Genomic DNA, 13123 nt, shown 5'->3' on the forward strand with positions numbered 1-13123 from the left:
GGACACCGGAGGATGTGGCCAAGGAAGCCCCAGCGGGAGCGGAGCAGGCGGAAGCACCTTGGCGACCGCATCGGCGCAGTCGCGAAGGAGCTTGGAATGACGGGGGAAGCCCTAGCGGGAGCGGAGCAGGCGGAAGCTCCCTGGCGACCGCATCGGCGCAGTGGCGAAGGAACTTGGAATGGGGAACAAAGCCACGCAATCGATCGAGTCACAGATGATTATGATTGGTCAGTTGACTTACTGGAGTCCAGTACTCCAACAAAAATTCCAACAAATTTACTGGAATATTTGTTGGAGTAGTGGAGTCCAGTAACTTTTTTACTGGCTATTGGTACCGGTGCGAACGGTTTTTTTGGAATTCCAGTAAATCGCCCAATAAAATTATTGGGATCTGAGAACTGCTGGCACCAGTGCAGATGCTCTAAACACCAGTGTACGTAAGCAATTTGATTATGATTGAGACCACCTGTGATTGGCTTTAAATTGGCAATATTTGATCGAATCAAAAAGTGCGTCTATAATTTCTTTTCAGTCAATTTTTTGAAAATTGTAGATTTCTTGAGAATTATTGAGACATTTGCGGGCCAAGTTTTGTACTAGTAACAGTTTCAAGTGAACTGAGAAATAGTGATCCACAAAATAGTACGGTACTCCTTTCAAACTGGAAAAATTTAGGGTGCGACTATAATTTCTTTTCGGACTGTAACTTGGGAGAACTAAGGATAAAATAAAGAGTATTACAACCTAATAATACTATTTATTCACAGTAGCATTAACGTTACTATTAATATTAATAGAATGCTTTTGGCGCATACTACAGTAGTAATAGGGATTGAACCCATCATGCCACCAGTCAAGTCGCCAGCCAGCGCTAAAGTCTGCTTAGATCATCCTATCAAGAAGACAGAATGAAGACGAAACATCGAAACATGTGTGAATGACAGGGTGTAGTTTATATGCCTTTTAATATGTTTGTTTCAAGTGGATGAGGGGGGGGCGGTTCAACCAATCCTACGCGGCCACCAATTTCACCACAGCCGACTTGGCTTGGAGTTTGCGGTGGTGGTTTCGAATGATGGGTACCAATAAGCACTCGATGGCGACTCCCACGACGTAAATCACCGCCGTGATGAAAAAGCAGAGGCGGTAGCCGTGGCGTTCAATCAAATACCCGCCCACGACGGCGCTGCCAGAGTACGTGAACTGGGTCAGCCCTTCCAACGAGTTCCACCGGCCGCGCAAGTGCTGCGGTACATAGTCCATCATCAGCGACGTTCGCAACGGTTCCGAACACCGCATGAACCCGCTCCTAAACACACCCATTAGCCACTTTACACATATACCGGACGTAGCAGACGTTTCGCACACCGTACCGCAGTAAAAAGAGGCCGATTTCCAACGACAAGGGCGTCACAAACGCCATCGCACCAAGACACAACGTGGAAAAGATACGCGTCACCACCACCGTTTCAATCGTGCCCGTGCGCCTATATTGTTCAAATATATATATTATATATAGATAGATAGATAATCATACGTGGAAAGGCGCTGGGTGATGTACGACAGCACCACGATGAGCAGGGGCTGCACAAAGTACAAAATGTTGACTTGGGATGGCGTGAGGCCGTAGTCGTTTTGAAAAAACACTGGAAAGAAGCTCACAGTCATGCCCGCCCCGTTGCAAATGACAAAGTCCGCGAGGAAGAGCAAGTACGGGACGTGGCGGGGCCCAAAGCACAAAAATGTATTGTCGGCCAAAAGAGTCGTCGTGGGGGCGGCGCTGCTTGGAGACGTGGAGTCTACATGTGCACAACATCATCCATCAGTGAAATGATATTATCCCAATATTCCAATACACGAGTTTTGCTTGCTAGGTTTAGGGGCTGGTCGGGAAAGATAAAGTCCATGTCCGAAACTGAGACGTATCCGGACAAAATATTTTCGCAATCCAAAAAATGTCGATCAATATTTATGAAAATGAGTGTCAGACATGAACGGACTATTCCAGGCGTCGATGTACCATCCACGCCTCAAAACTCGCATCCATGTCTGAGTTATTCCGGAAAGCGTGAACGATTGTGTTATCCGGATAATTTGGGTACTAACCAATCAAAAGCTCGGAATATCTTGAAACATGGACAGAAATATTCCGCGACCAGCCCCTTACACTCGAAACAAACTGAGAGAGGACATGAAGAATGAAAAATCATCGACACAACTAAAAAGGTCGTAGCCAATCACATGGCACGAAATCGGAAGCTTCAAATTAGTGTGAGACCTAAATTCGTGGGGGATAGTGGAATATATATACCAATAGATTCAGGAAAACATTTGATTGGCTCTTACTCAAACAAGAACAAGTATATTCAACCAATCACAACTCGAGCGTGATTAGACAAACCAAGCAAGTTTATAGCGAATAATTCACAATATCTCAAAAACGAGATGCAAATATGCCCTTCAAGATCTCGTACAAGAGTCAAGATGAACAACCGCCCATAGTAGTAGTATCGTGTACGAGCATGATGGGTTTTGGTCGTCGGCAACACGAGATACGAAGAAGGAGTCAATGGATTCCATCCACACAAAGAGCACAACGTTGCGAGGTCCATGCATGAGAAAGACAAGTAGACGCGTACCAGAAGCCGCCGCGACGGGGGAACCCGCAAGCAACTTGGATGCTTCGCTCGCACGAGGGTTGGCGTCGACATCGTCGTCGGCCACGGCAAACTCGAGGACACCGTCCTCGTCGACAAACGACAAAGCGCGCGGCTTTTCGAGTGAGGACTTGGTGTAGTTTTCGTACGCCAAGTCGTCGTTGAAGAAGAATAGCAGGACAAGGGGCGGCACGCCGATGACGGTTCCGATAATTAGCACGTTCTGAAGCCCCTCTGCGAGAATGCCATTAGCACCGGAGAACAAGAAAGGACGTCGTCGACCACGGTGGAGGAGAGGACGTACCCAGGCTCCATGAATCCCCGTAGATGAGAAAGAACACGATGCACAGACCAGGGCCGGCGACCATGGCGGTGTTCATGAGCATGTGCTTGATCGTGATTGGGAAGGATCGCTCGCCGTTCGGGATCGAGTCGGCAAACAGAGCTTCCAACGCCGGTCCTTGCAACGCGCTAAACACACCCCAAAACCCAAACGCGACGTAGATCATCATCAAGTGCCCCTACACACGTCTGCGATGAATCCCCTGACGACATGTACGTCGTACCATGTAGAACGCCACGACCGACAAGAGCGCGCAGAAAATACCAAGCACGGACGAAATCTTCAAGATCGTATCGCGACGAAAATGGTCGCACGCCCAGCCCCCTGGAACCGCAGAGATCATCTGCACCACGCCTTGGATTCCCTTGACCATCCCCACGGGCTCATTTGACTGCGTGAGCACATACACGTACCCTGACAGCACTTGCTGGAAGATAATGCTACACGACGACCAGATTTCTCGTTAGAACAGTGTATTATGCACCGCGAGACTTCGATCGTGTAGCGTACCTGCGGCAGGACCAAAACGTGATCGTAAACAAGTACGAGAGCTTCACGTTATGCTCAGCATCCCGCGTGTACGTCCATAACTTGCTGAGCATTCTCGTCCAAGGCGCGGTTTCGGCGGTTGGTGGTGGTCGACGCGCAAATTTGAAAATGCCACGAGGATTGCAATGGAAACACCCTTAAATGTCACAGAATTCAAGGTCAGAGCATACAAACAACCAGTTAAATCAATGTAACGGCTGGAATTGCTGCACCCACTTCTGTCATTTTGTCCCCACAGTGATCATCAGGCATTTACATTTTTCGGAATAGATTTCACAACAAGGAGACACAAAGGTACTCTGCTGGGCATATGTACTCGTATACTAAGTACAGTACTGTACTTAGTATATGGTGGATATGTGATTTGCTTACCAATGACAGCTGGACCTGGCAATGACGTCGGGAACGATGACTCGACCTCGGAACGTTACTGAAAACTCTTTACAAATCAATTGCTCCCATAGAGTCTAACTACCTTAAACAGTATATATGTGAGATCATTCATGCTAAGCATTCTGTCTAGGACTAATATTTGCTGGATATGCGCTTCGGACACGCACTTAACCGAATTTACGCATTAAATGCGAATCGTTGTACCACAGGGTAGCAGCACGGCCTGCGGCCTACCTGCCGCTTTTCCCGACAAGAGGAATCGATTGGACATTCGGTGAAGTGCACGATTGGGGCTTACTCCTCGCCAAGGCACCGCCTGCACAAAATTACACACACGACCTCCGCTATGCTGCGGTGCGCGCAATTTTGTGGCTGTTAAAGCTGATCGTTCTTATGCGGGTGTATACAATACACAAGTATGTTCGAACATATTCGTTCGGACAATTTCATTCGGACAAAATATGTTCCCCTTAAGTCCAATACAAATGCCAAGTATGTCCGACTGAAATTGTCCGGTGTCCGCAAAAAAGTGATCACATTCACCTGTATGGATTACAACCTCACTTCAGCGGAACACCGTGAAACTCTTGCCAAAATCAACGCTTCGAAGGAATATTGGATTAATCAAGTCCTGCAATAGTGTGCTTGGATCGATAGACGTTGTACTAACTGTACGTTCGTACCTAGGATTCCAGCCAGATACACACACCCCTCGTTTGTTTCTACAAACTACATGTTGGTACTGATATAAGGTATTATATTACCCATTCCAAAAAGCAGCCAATAATATAACTTGGCTGGCAGGAACATCCGGATAAAGTCCGGATATGGCGCCCTTTCCGAGCAAAGATCCCACCGTCACAAACCAAAAGCCACGCGCGCCAAAATGGTCCGGCGGTATTTGCAACAACTCGACCACAACGTCAAGCTAAGCTTTCTCTTTACGTTTGCGTTTTGGTCCTCTCGAAGGTTTGGTCGTGTGTGGGCGTGCACACAACCACTCATTTTGAATTACGTACTAGCATCGTGTTCGAGCAAATTTTGTCGGGCTACATATTTGTGCTCACGTCGTCGAATGAACCAGTGGGTTATATCAAAGGCGTTCAAGGTACAATGTGTTGGTGGTCATAACTGAACCATACATCCAGGCATTGTCCAGTTGTTGGCAGCAGTGCCAGGCGGCTACGCCAGTGACCACTGCCGCCGCGACACTATTCTCAAGTTGTCCGCAGGTACTGGCCTCAGCTGCGCCTTCCTCACGTTGTACGCGTTGTACATGGTACATCCACGAATCGTTTGTGTTTTCATTCATGCACTGTATATGCAATGTAGAATCACATGCCCCTGTTGTATGTTGTGTTTGCGCTATGGGGGCTCTTCTTTGCCATTCAAGTACCCGCCCTCGAAGCGCTTTTCGCCGACTCCATTCCCCAAGGCAAGCGAGCGTATCCCATTACGATCAAATGTGTGCTGACGACGGTGGCCACGATTGTCGGTCCATGTATTTGCGTTGTCCTGTTTCAAGTCGAGGGCGATTCGTGGAACTTGTGGGAACTACAACTGGTGCTCATGGTGGGCATGTCGTTGGGCATTCCGCCGCTGTTTTTGCTATTTTTCTTCAACGACGACCTGGCGTATGAGAACAGCATCAAAACAGCCGTGGTCGCCGCGAAAGAAACGCAACCGCTCGTTGCCCTTGGTTGGAACCGCGCTACTACTCCACACCGAGGGTTGTGACGTATGGGGGACTGACTCGTGTCTGACTTGTAGAAGCACCATCCTCGGCGTCCAATATGGAATCGGAGCACAATACGTTCCTCTGGTTTGGCCCCCGCCACGTGCCGTACTTGCTCTTTACGTCGGACTTTATCATTTGCAACGGTGCCGGGTTGACCATCAATTTCTTTCCCGTATTCTTTCAGCACGATTACAACTTGACCCCATCGCAAGTGAATTTGCTGTGGGTTGCCCAGCCCTTGCTGGTCGTGGTGTTGTCGCTCGTGTGCCAGCGTTGTGCCACGTACTAACCTGTGACACTGTATGCTCCATATGTACAACAACCGGCTGTATGTAGGTGGTGTGGAGACATTGAAACGATCGTGGCCACACGTTTTTTCGCCACCGGATGTTTGGCGTTGATGACGTATGCGACACCGTTGTCGTTGGTAGTCGCGCTGTTCTTGATGCGGTAGGGCCTGTAGGCTTTTTTTGTCAAGTGTTGTCGTTTTGACTGCAATTACATGTATGTGATACTGTTCATCATATTGGCAGCCAGCCAGGTACTACATATTTAAACTCTCACGACTCACCCATGATGACTCGTCTAGAAGTGGATTCATGCGCTGTTCCGAGCCGTTGCGAACTTCGCTGCTCATGGACTACGTGCCGCAGCATTTACGGGGACGATGGAATGCACTGGAAGGACTGACCATGTTCACGTACTCTGGCAGTGCCATGGTTGGTGGCTACCTGATTGAACATCATGGCTACCGCTACTGCTTCCTCATCACTGCTGCGATTTATGGGATCGGACTCTTGGCCGAGTTACTCCTCTTGCCCATCATTCGCAACGACCCAAAGTCACAATCAAAACTACGAAACCATTAGAATAGCCAGGGAACTCTGCTCAGGAACGAAAACAGTTATTGTACCAACCCAAGTAAGACACAGATTTTTCATGTGCCGCTGCTTGCAGCACTCGTTGACCCTTACTACTGTAATAGCTCGTCAATAGCTGTGGTAATCATCCCGGGGATCTCAGCCGCTATACGCTGCAGCTGGTCGAGATAGCCCGAACTTACAGTTAAACTATGCAGTCGTGATTTCCTTCAGTTGCTATAAGTTTGTATTCACTCATTTAAACAAATATTACAAATATTAACAAATTACTCCGAGTAACATGTAAACAAAAAAATGCATTCTATTACTTCGAAGTACTTCGAAGTATTATTTATTTTTTGGAAAGTACTACGTAGTAAACTTACAGTGATCAGAGGTTAAACCCTGAAACTGACAACCCAACGACTCAATCCACCATCACTCACTTGGCGCTTTGTGGGTCCAGGACGATTGGTACAGTGTACTGGTAAGCAGATAGCTATGCATTGGACATACTACACCAAAGTATAACACTGCCAGATTGCTGGCACACGTGCAGTAAAGAACCTCATGCATCGTTCGCATGACAACCTCCACATACTACGTAGTACTGTACAACCATTTCCCGCCTTTCCCGCCATGTTGCTGCAGATATCGACACCATCACTCATGCCCGTTCGTGAATTCCTATGGCTAGTATTATTCATCTTTTCACATTCTTGTGGTGACTCTTGTTTAGAATAAGCCAGCAATATCTTGTAATACCACAGAACTACGACCCTTTCATTACCGAATGCATTTTCAAATTCCCCTCGCTGAACTATATCAACGCTACTACGACCCTCTCCCCAGTCCAACCATCGCCACCATGTCCGATCGAACCAACAATCACCACTCAGTTGTATCTTCGTCCGTCCCGTCGAGTTCCTCACGGCGATCCGCGTCGTCGTCTGGCTTCTCGGTTGGTCAGGAATGGACGTATTTTGAACCGTGCACCCGCATTACCGCCATCGGGTTATGCCAATTGCAGCCCCCAGCGTACCTCCTACATCCAGAGTTCGAACAACGCAGTGTGCGTGCTGCTTCGAGACCAGTTCAGCATCCGGCTGTGGTCGCCGCCGGTGGACGCCATGCTCCAAGCCGAGCAATGTAGGGTGACCATGGCGATGGACCACCTCGAGCGTTACCGTCGAACGGCAGTGTTCGCGCTGGGGCGAGATGCGTCGCTGGTTCTCCGAGAGCCCAACGCGGGGGGGCAGAGCGTCGTGTCCGAGGCCTTGTCGATGGAGTACATGCACCAAATGTTTGGTGCTGTGGATGTTGTGACGGAGATGCAGATCCAGTACTGGAGCTCGAACTGGAAAAAGGTGGATTACATATGCACCATGCACGGCCAGCGCATTGCGGTGAGTGTGACGCGGGCCATGAAATTTCACAAGAACGAACCGTTTACCACCGCCGATGCGCAAGTGTTGCTGCGAAAGAAGTTGCACGGGTTGGTGGTCGCCAAGACGGGCGTGTGCCGAGCCCAGCGCTACGTCAAGTCGATTCTTCACATTTGGTGTCAGACCAAAGCGATAGCTGACACGATTGCCACGTGTTATGAGGCGATTGTAGCCGAGTTGGAGATCGTAGATAACGTCGTCCTCATGGCCACGGTGGCGCTGGAAGATGGAATTTTTGACAACAACTTGGCACTGGTCGAGCCGCAATAGGGTGTAGCTTAACGGTGACGTCGGTAACTTGGATGTGTTTTGATTTTGGCGCCATCCTAAAATCCGCGCATTCAAGCTCCAGAACTGTGTATTGACCCTGTCGCCGTTCTCAAAATGATGGAAGCAAGCGCGTGAAAAAGGAAGAGGTCATATTATTAATACTACTACTACTGGGATTAATATTAATATGTATTAATAGTACTATTAATACTGTACTGTACTAGTACTACTGTGCATGCCAATGAAATACATGTACTCGTGCGTTAAACCTAAGTATTGATCAATGTCCCACTCGAGGGTATCTGCACCCTTATACCGTTTTTATGCACAATCGCCCGAGGTACTTCCCAGAATGTCCCAATCGTCGTATCACTGAAAGTTTAAGGTAACTAATAGTTGTAAGTAGTATTCGGATTGATGCTTGATGCCAATATTAATATTATTCGACAGGTATACTACTACGTAAGTACACCATTTTTCGTTTAAGTTCAGGTTATTTCGGGTATATTTCGTACTACGGATTCACGTCATGTGCGTTGGGTATATTGAACAACATGTGAAATATACCGGTTGTGGGACATATACTGGACATTAGTCGAAATACAATGCAACGAAGTAGGGTCTGGACGAAATATATCGAATTATCGGCGAACATAACGCACAAGGCGTGAATCAGTTGTGCGTCGGACGAAATATACCGGAAATAGCCTGAACTCAAACGAAAAATGGTGTAATACTTACTACTAATAGCTGTCATGTTGCATATTTTCGAGGTGCAGTTTTGTAAATTGTATACTTAATATAATCATTTAGCCACTTGTATACATTTTTAGTATATGCTTTACGAAGTATGATTCAAGCATATTTACACAGAAACTATTAAGGAGTAAGTGATATCAACCACAACAAGCAACTCGGAAGGTACCGGTAAAGGCATGCCCACACCGTCATTCGCGGAATATAGTGCCGTAGCTTGTTCAAAAGGCTAGAGATAGGCATCGTTTAGCCTCAGGTGCGATTTCGTCGTCGACAGACGCTTACCGAAGGTGTTACGGTCACGTGTGGCGTATGGTATCTTTTGAGCATGTTTGATCATAAATACAACATCATAGAAGCGAGAGAGCCTTGGTAGTGCTTCAAGGGCATTACAACAACTAGATGAACAAGTGGGTGATATGGGGAGGTTTAAAGTTAAGATTTGATTCTCTGGTGCGTGATTGGATATTTTGCCAATTTGAAGGCCCTTTTTCAAATTCGATACGTAACTTCGCCAAGAGTGTGAATTTTGCGCAGCTTAACTGTAAAGTATCCAATCAAAGAGGGAATCTTCAGCTTGCATTTACACCAATCAGATACGAAAACGAGCAAGTTTTGGACAAAATACTTCATTTTGAAGTCTAACATGACAGTTATTTTGGACCAGAGTGGTACTCGACTTCAAATAAAGAATTGTAGGGAGAATTCTAAATATATTTACCGTGTGTTAATCCCGGATGGCAACGTGTGCGCGGCCTTTCCTTGGGAAATACCCAAATTGGGTTGGCTGGATTTTACGATATTCACCAACTTCAACAGAAATGCAAACAATAGACCAAAAAACGCAAAAAGCATCCAAATTTCGAATCCACGTCCCACAAATATTCGAAAAAAGGGGTTGGACCAGCTCAGCAGAATTGATTTCACTTCAACCCATTCCCTGCTTATCGCGTCGACAACGATCTATCTTCCGTGCATGTGGACGACGCCATGGAGTCACCGCGTGTATCTTGCCATCATGACATGTGCGTTCTACATTGAGTGTTGCTATGCGCTGCTGTGGGAGTTTCTCGAAAGCCCAGGCTCGTGGCACAAGTACACGGAAGTCCGGCCTCTCTCCGAGGCAATCTACGGCCAAATCTTGCTGTGCGTGGACAACAGCACGGGTGACGCGGTCGCGATCAAACGTGCGAAGGCTGTCAACTGCAAGTTTCATCGGCCCGTGTCCAAGTCGCTCCATCACATGGTGGCTGTGTACGAGGACATCGAGATGGAGCGCGTGATCCTGCGCGACTTGAACCACCGCCACGGCGGGCACCCGCACATCCTCCGGCTCCGCGACGAGTTCCTCGCCAACGGGTGCCACAACTTTGTGCTCGAGTACTGCCCCCAGGGCGATCTCATGGACATGCTGTTGGTCCAAAAGCGATTTCCAATCGACCAAACGCAGCGATGTTTTCGCCAAGTCGCATCCGCCGTGCACTTTATGCACGCCTGTGGCTACGCCCACCGCGACCTGTCCTTTGAAAACGTGTTTGTGGACGGCAAAGGCCAGTGCAAACTCGGCGACTTTGGGCTCGCCATCGGACTCGACGCCCGCCCGCGGCATCCTGCCGGCAAGTCGAGCTATGCAGCTCCAGAAGTGTACATGGGAAAGCCGTATTCCCCTGGCCATGTGGATATTTGGGCGCTCGGGATGCTTTTGTTTATCATGTTAACCGGCGAACCCATGGCCGAGAAGGCTGTCGTATCCAACGCCAAGTTTCAACACCTGGCGACCCATGGTGTCGAGTACGTCATCGCAGCCAACGCCACGTGGCACGCCCTGGTACCGCCGCATTGCTTGACCCTTCTCGTGCAAATGCTGCACTTGGAACCGTCCAAACGCTTGGATATCGAGTCGGTGGTAGCCCATCCGTTTGTGTCGACATGTGCCTAGTTGAAGTTCCAATGTTATAGTTACCACGTAAAACTGCAATGTGCACTTTCGTAAGAGTGGTGGTTTCGGTCCAGCAAGTCGGGTGTGTGGGTTATAGTATGATACAGTCCATCACTGTGATACTGTTTGTGCCAGGTAGTTGGGTTTATAAGCAAATAGGTTAACCACCAACGAAGAAACCCGACGCAACAACGCAGGAGGGTACTGTATACAGTAACGTTACCACGTCTGCCACACCCCGGTTTGGATGGATGCCAATTGATGCTTGGGAGTATTAAGTCCGCTAGCTGCTAGTGGAGCTAGTACACGGCCGAGGCCATTAAGTGCCCGCTGAGTGATTTTAACTTTACAGCGTAATACCAATATCAGATGCTTGGGAGTTGACGCTGCTCGGGCGTTCGGTGGGGACCTGAGATATATTTTTTTCACTCCATTTGTTAAATGAGTGGTGTGTGGATGCGTACACTTGTTCCCTTCGAACAATCCCGCGGTACTTCATTCCAAAAACGGTAGGATTTGCACTCGCATAGCACCACTCTCAGTGCGATCCAAGTATGCACTACGTATTGGTGCTTTCGAGTGAAATTTCGTGTTGTGGCGTGGTTTCTCGTTGGAATTTCAATCGATTTGATTGGCTACTTCAGATGAGCTCAAAATTATTAACCAATCAAAACCTCCTCAATTAAATTCAACCAATCAGATCGAATGTGGATCAGTTTGGTTGGCGCGATTCGATTGCACCCCCTCCCCAAATTTGTATCAAATCAATATGTAGTTATTTTATCCTTCAAGCAAACTCGTTTTCTACGCTTGGCTGCCAACCATAACGTGATATTGTCGCGCAACAGTTGCATGATAACTGTTGTGTCGATGTAGCCGATGTCCAAGCGTATGTCCAATTCACGCATAGCATCATCGAACGCCTGCTTCGCCAACTGAATGACTCGGTCAGGGGCCTTCAGAATGACCTAAGCACCCAGAATTTCAGCGCCAGACTCAACCGGAGGGGGTGGGTCGGGGCTAGCTCCGCCGTTACGAGGGTCCACGCCTTGTCGTAGCTCGCCAACGCCAGCTTGGTGCTGCTGGTTACCCCATCGTGAATTTCTGCCATGTAGCGATAACAATCGCCCTTCATCTGGGTGACATTTGAAAACGTTGGGTATGATATGATTTTCGAACGTTATACAGTACTTCTGCACTAACTTGCAAATGAACCTATGTCGTGCCGTGCGCTGCAAGTCTCAGCAAGCCTAATCAAGTAAAACGACCGACATAAGATTGCCCCTGTGGAGGCCGAGGAAGGCCTGCAGCAAGGCACTGGAAAATCAAGAAATCTACACCATGGAAATGGTTGCACTGTCTGTCCACGTAGAATGTCAATTGTTTGCAATATGGTGCGCGTCGTCTATAAACTACCAATTTTTCACAAAATTTTCTGACTTGTTAATGGAATTCGCAAGGTGAGCCACCTTGCTCCTTTTTAATATCCAATCAGAGTCCATCACACCTTGCTTCTTACTACGTAGTACACACGATTGGCTATAACACTGACAGAAGAGGTTACAATTTTGAACTTTGAATTTTGTAGAGCTTTATGTGATGCTGCTCCAAAGAATTGTGCACTGATGAGTGCACTCCGACTATGTCCAATGTGGTTCTCCCCTTACAGCTAACATTATGTTGTGCGCTCGGTTGGGTCGCAATGTCGTGGTGGCTCTGGTGGGCCAACGCGGTGGCGCAAGAGGTCTTGGTAGCACCCATCGCAAACGCAAAGTGCTAAAGCAGCAACTTCAGCACTTGCGATGGGTGCCACCAAGACGTCTTTCGCCACCGCCCGCGCAACCACGTGATCACACCGGCAGGGAGGTGTACGGCACCGACACGGGCTAGAAGGTGGAATGAGGGATGGCCAATTTCATTGGGTTAGTAGGCAAACGAGACCTGTTAGAATTGACCGAGTCCTGAATACCACATCACATGATCTTGCTCTCATACGCAGCCTACATAATTATCTCAATGCTCCTTGCATCAACCGCCATCACAGGAGTATAATATATCCCACACGGCGTGATGAATCTACGAAGCGATTTTCGTGATTTCACGGCATCTGATTGGACAAAATTGGACAATTTTGAATTCGCAAGGTGACCTGCCTTGCGAATTCCAAAAAGAC

At 48.0% G+C, this 13123-nt stretch overlaps 5 protein-coding genes across 14 annotated transcripts; 3 read left to right on the forward strand and 2 right to left on the reverse strand.

Moving 5' to 3' along the window:
• Positions 1 to 930: 930 nt before the first annotated feature.
• On the reverse strand, positions 931 to 3645 carry H257_16779. 2 transcript variants are annotated; one of them, XM_009845334.1, is made up of 7 exons: positions 3511 to 3645; positions 3224 to 3440; positions 2962 to 3178; positions 2640 to 2891; positions 1538 to 1799; positions 1374 to 1487; positions 931 to 1309 (listed from the first exon to the last, which is right to left on the reverse strand). In XM_009845334.1, exons 1-7 carry the CDS (start codon positions 3600 to 3602, stop codon positions 1012 to 1014), a joined length of 1452 nt encoding a protein of 483 aa, XP_009843636.1. In that variant the 5' UTR covers positions 3603 to 3645; the 3' UTR covers positions 931 to 1011. The 2 variants fall into 2 exon arrangements, with proteins under 2 accessions (XP_009843636.1, XP_009843637.1); XM_009845335.1 differs by having other exon boundaries at positions 1374 to 1799.
• Positions 3646 to 4813: 1168 nt separating this feature from the next.
• H257_16780 (hypothetical protein) lies at positions 4814 to 6795 on the forward strand. Of its 9 annotated transcripts, none has more exons than XM_009845336.1 (8): positions 4814 to 4911; positions 4965 to 5050; positions 5091 to 5221; positions 5275 to 5641; positions 5713 to 5962; positions 6017 to 6130; positions 6270 to 6601; positions 6666 to 6795. In XM_009845336.1, exons 1-7 carry the CDS (start codon positions 4829 to 4831, stop codon positions 6547 to 6549), a joined length of 1311 nt encoding a protein of 436 aa, XP_009843638.1. In that variant the 5' UTR covers positions 4814 to 4828; the 3' UTR covers positions 6550 to 6601; positions 6666 to 6795. The 9 variants fall into 9 exon arrangements, with proteins under 9 accessions (XP_009843638.1, XP_009843643.1, XP_009843640.1 ...); XM_009845341.1 differs by having other exon boundaries at positions 5091 to 5174; XM_009845338.1 differs by having other exon boundaries at positions 5175 to 5221.
• Positions 6796 to 7274: 479 nt separating this feature from the next.
• On the forward strand, positions 7275 to 8430 carry H257_16781 (hypothetical protein). Its single transcript, XM_009845345.1, has one exon. It carries the CDS (start codon positions 7671 to 7673, stop codon positions 8253 to 8255), a length of 585 nt encoding a protein of 194 aa, XP_009843647.1. The 5' UTR covers positions 7275 to 7670; the 3' UTR covers positions 8256 to 8430.
• Positions 8431 to 9931: 1501 nt separating this feature from the next.
• Positions 9932 to 11032, forward strand: H257_16782 (CAMK/CAMKL protein kinase). The gene has a single exon (XM_009845346.1). The coding sequence runs from the start codon at positions 9988 to 9990 to the stop codon at positions 10948 to 10950; it is 963 nt and encodes a 320-aa protein (XP_009843648.1). The 5' UTR covers positions 9932 to 9987; the 3' UTR covers positions 10951 to 11032.
• Positions 11033 to 11908: 876 nt separating this feature from the next.
• Positions 11909 to 12711, reverse strand: H257_16783 (hypothetical protein; the record flags this gene model as incomplete). Its single annotated transcript, XM_009845347.1, has 2 exons — positions 11909 to 12085; positions 12625 to 12711. 2 exons carry the CDS (start codon positions 12709 to 12711, stop codon positions 11909 to 11911), a joined length of 264 nt encoding a protein of 87 aa, XP_009843649.1.
• Positions 12712 to 13123: the final 412 nt, after the last annotated feature.

Source organism: Aphanomyces astaci (assembly GCF_000520075.1).
Source record: "Aphanomyces astaci strain APO3 unplaced genomic scaffold supercont1.92, whole genome shotgun sequence".
Lineage (NCBI taxonomy): Eukaryota > Oomycota > Saprolegniomycetes > Saprolegniales > Verrucalvaceae > Aphanomyces > Aphanomyces astaci.

Excerpts from the sequence above, each read along its gene's own strand:
- H257_16780 (XM_009845336.1), top strand. The coding sequence starts at position 4,829 with ATGGTCCGGCGGTATTTGCAACAACTCGACCACAACGTCAAGCTAAGC. Across the intron at positions 5,222-5,274 it reads CGTTGTACGCGTTGTACATG|AATCACATGCCCCTGTTGTA; the intron begins GTACATCCACGA and ends TATGCAATGTAG. Across the intron at positions 5,642-5,712 it reads GCAACCGCTCGTTGCCCTTG|AAGCACCATCCTCGGCGTCC; the intron begins GTTGGAACCGCG and ends TCTGACTTGTAG.
- H257_16779 (XM_009845334.1), bottom strand. The coding sequence starts at position 3,602 with ATGCTCAGCAAGTTATGGACGTACACGCGGGATGCTGAGCATAACGTG. Across the intron at positions 3,441-3,510 it reads ACGTTTTGGTCCTGCCGCAG|CATTATCTTCCAGCAAGTGC; the intron begins GTACGCTACACG and ends GTCGTCGTGTAG. Across the intron at positions 2,892-2,961 it reads CGGGGATTCATGGAGCCTGG|AGGGGCTTCAGAACGTGCTA; the intron begins GTACGTCCTCTC and ends GCATTCTCGCAG.
- H257_16781 (XM_009845345.1), top strand. The coding sequence starts at position 7,671 with ATGCTCCAAGCCGAGCAATGTAGGGTGACCATGGCGATGGACCACCTC.
- H257_16782 (XM_009845346.1), top strand. The coding sequence starts at position 9,988 with ATGTGGACGACGCCATGGAGTCACCGCGTGTATCTTGCCATCATGACA.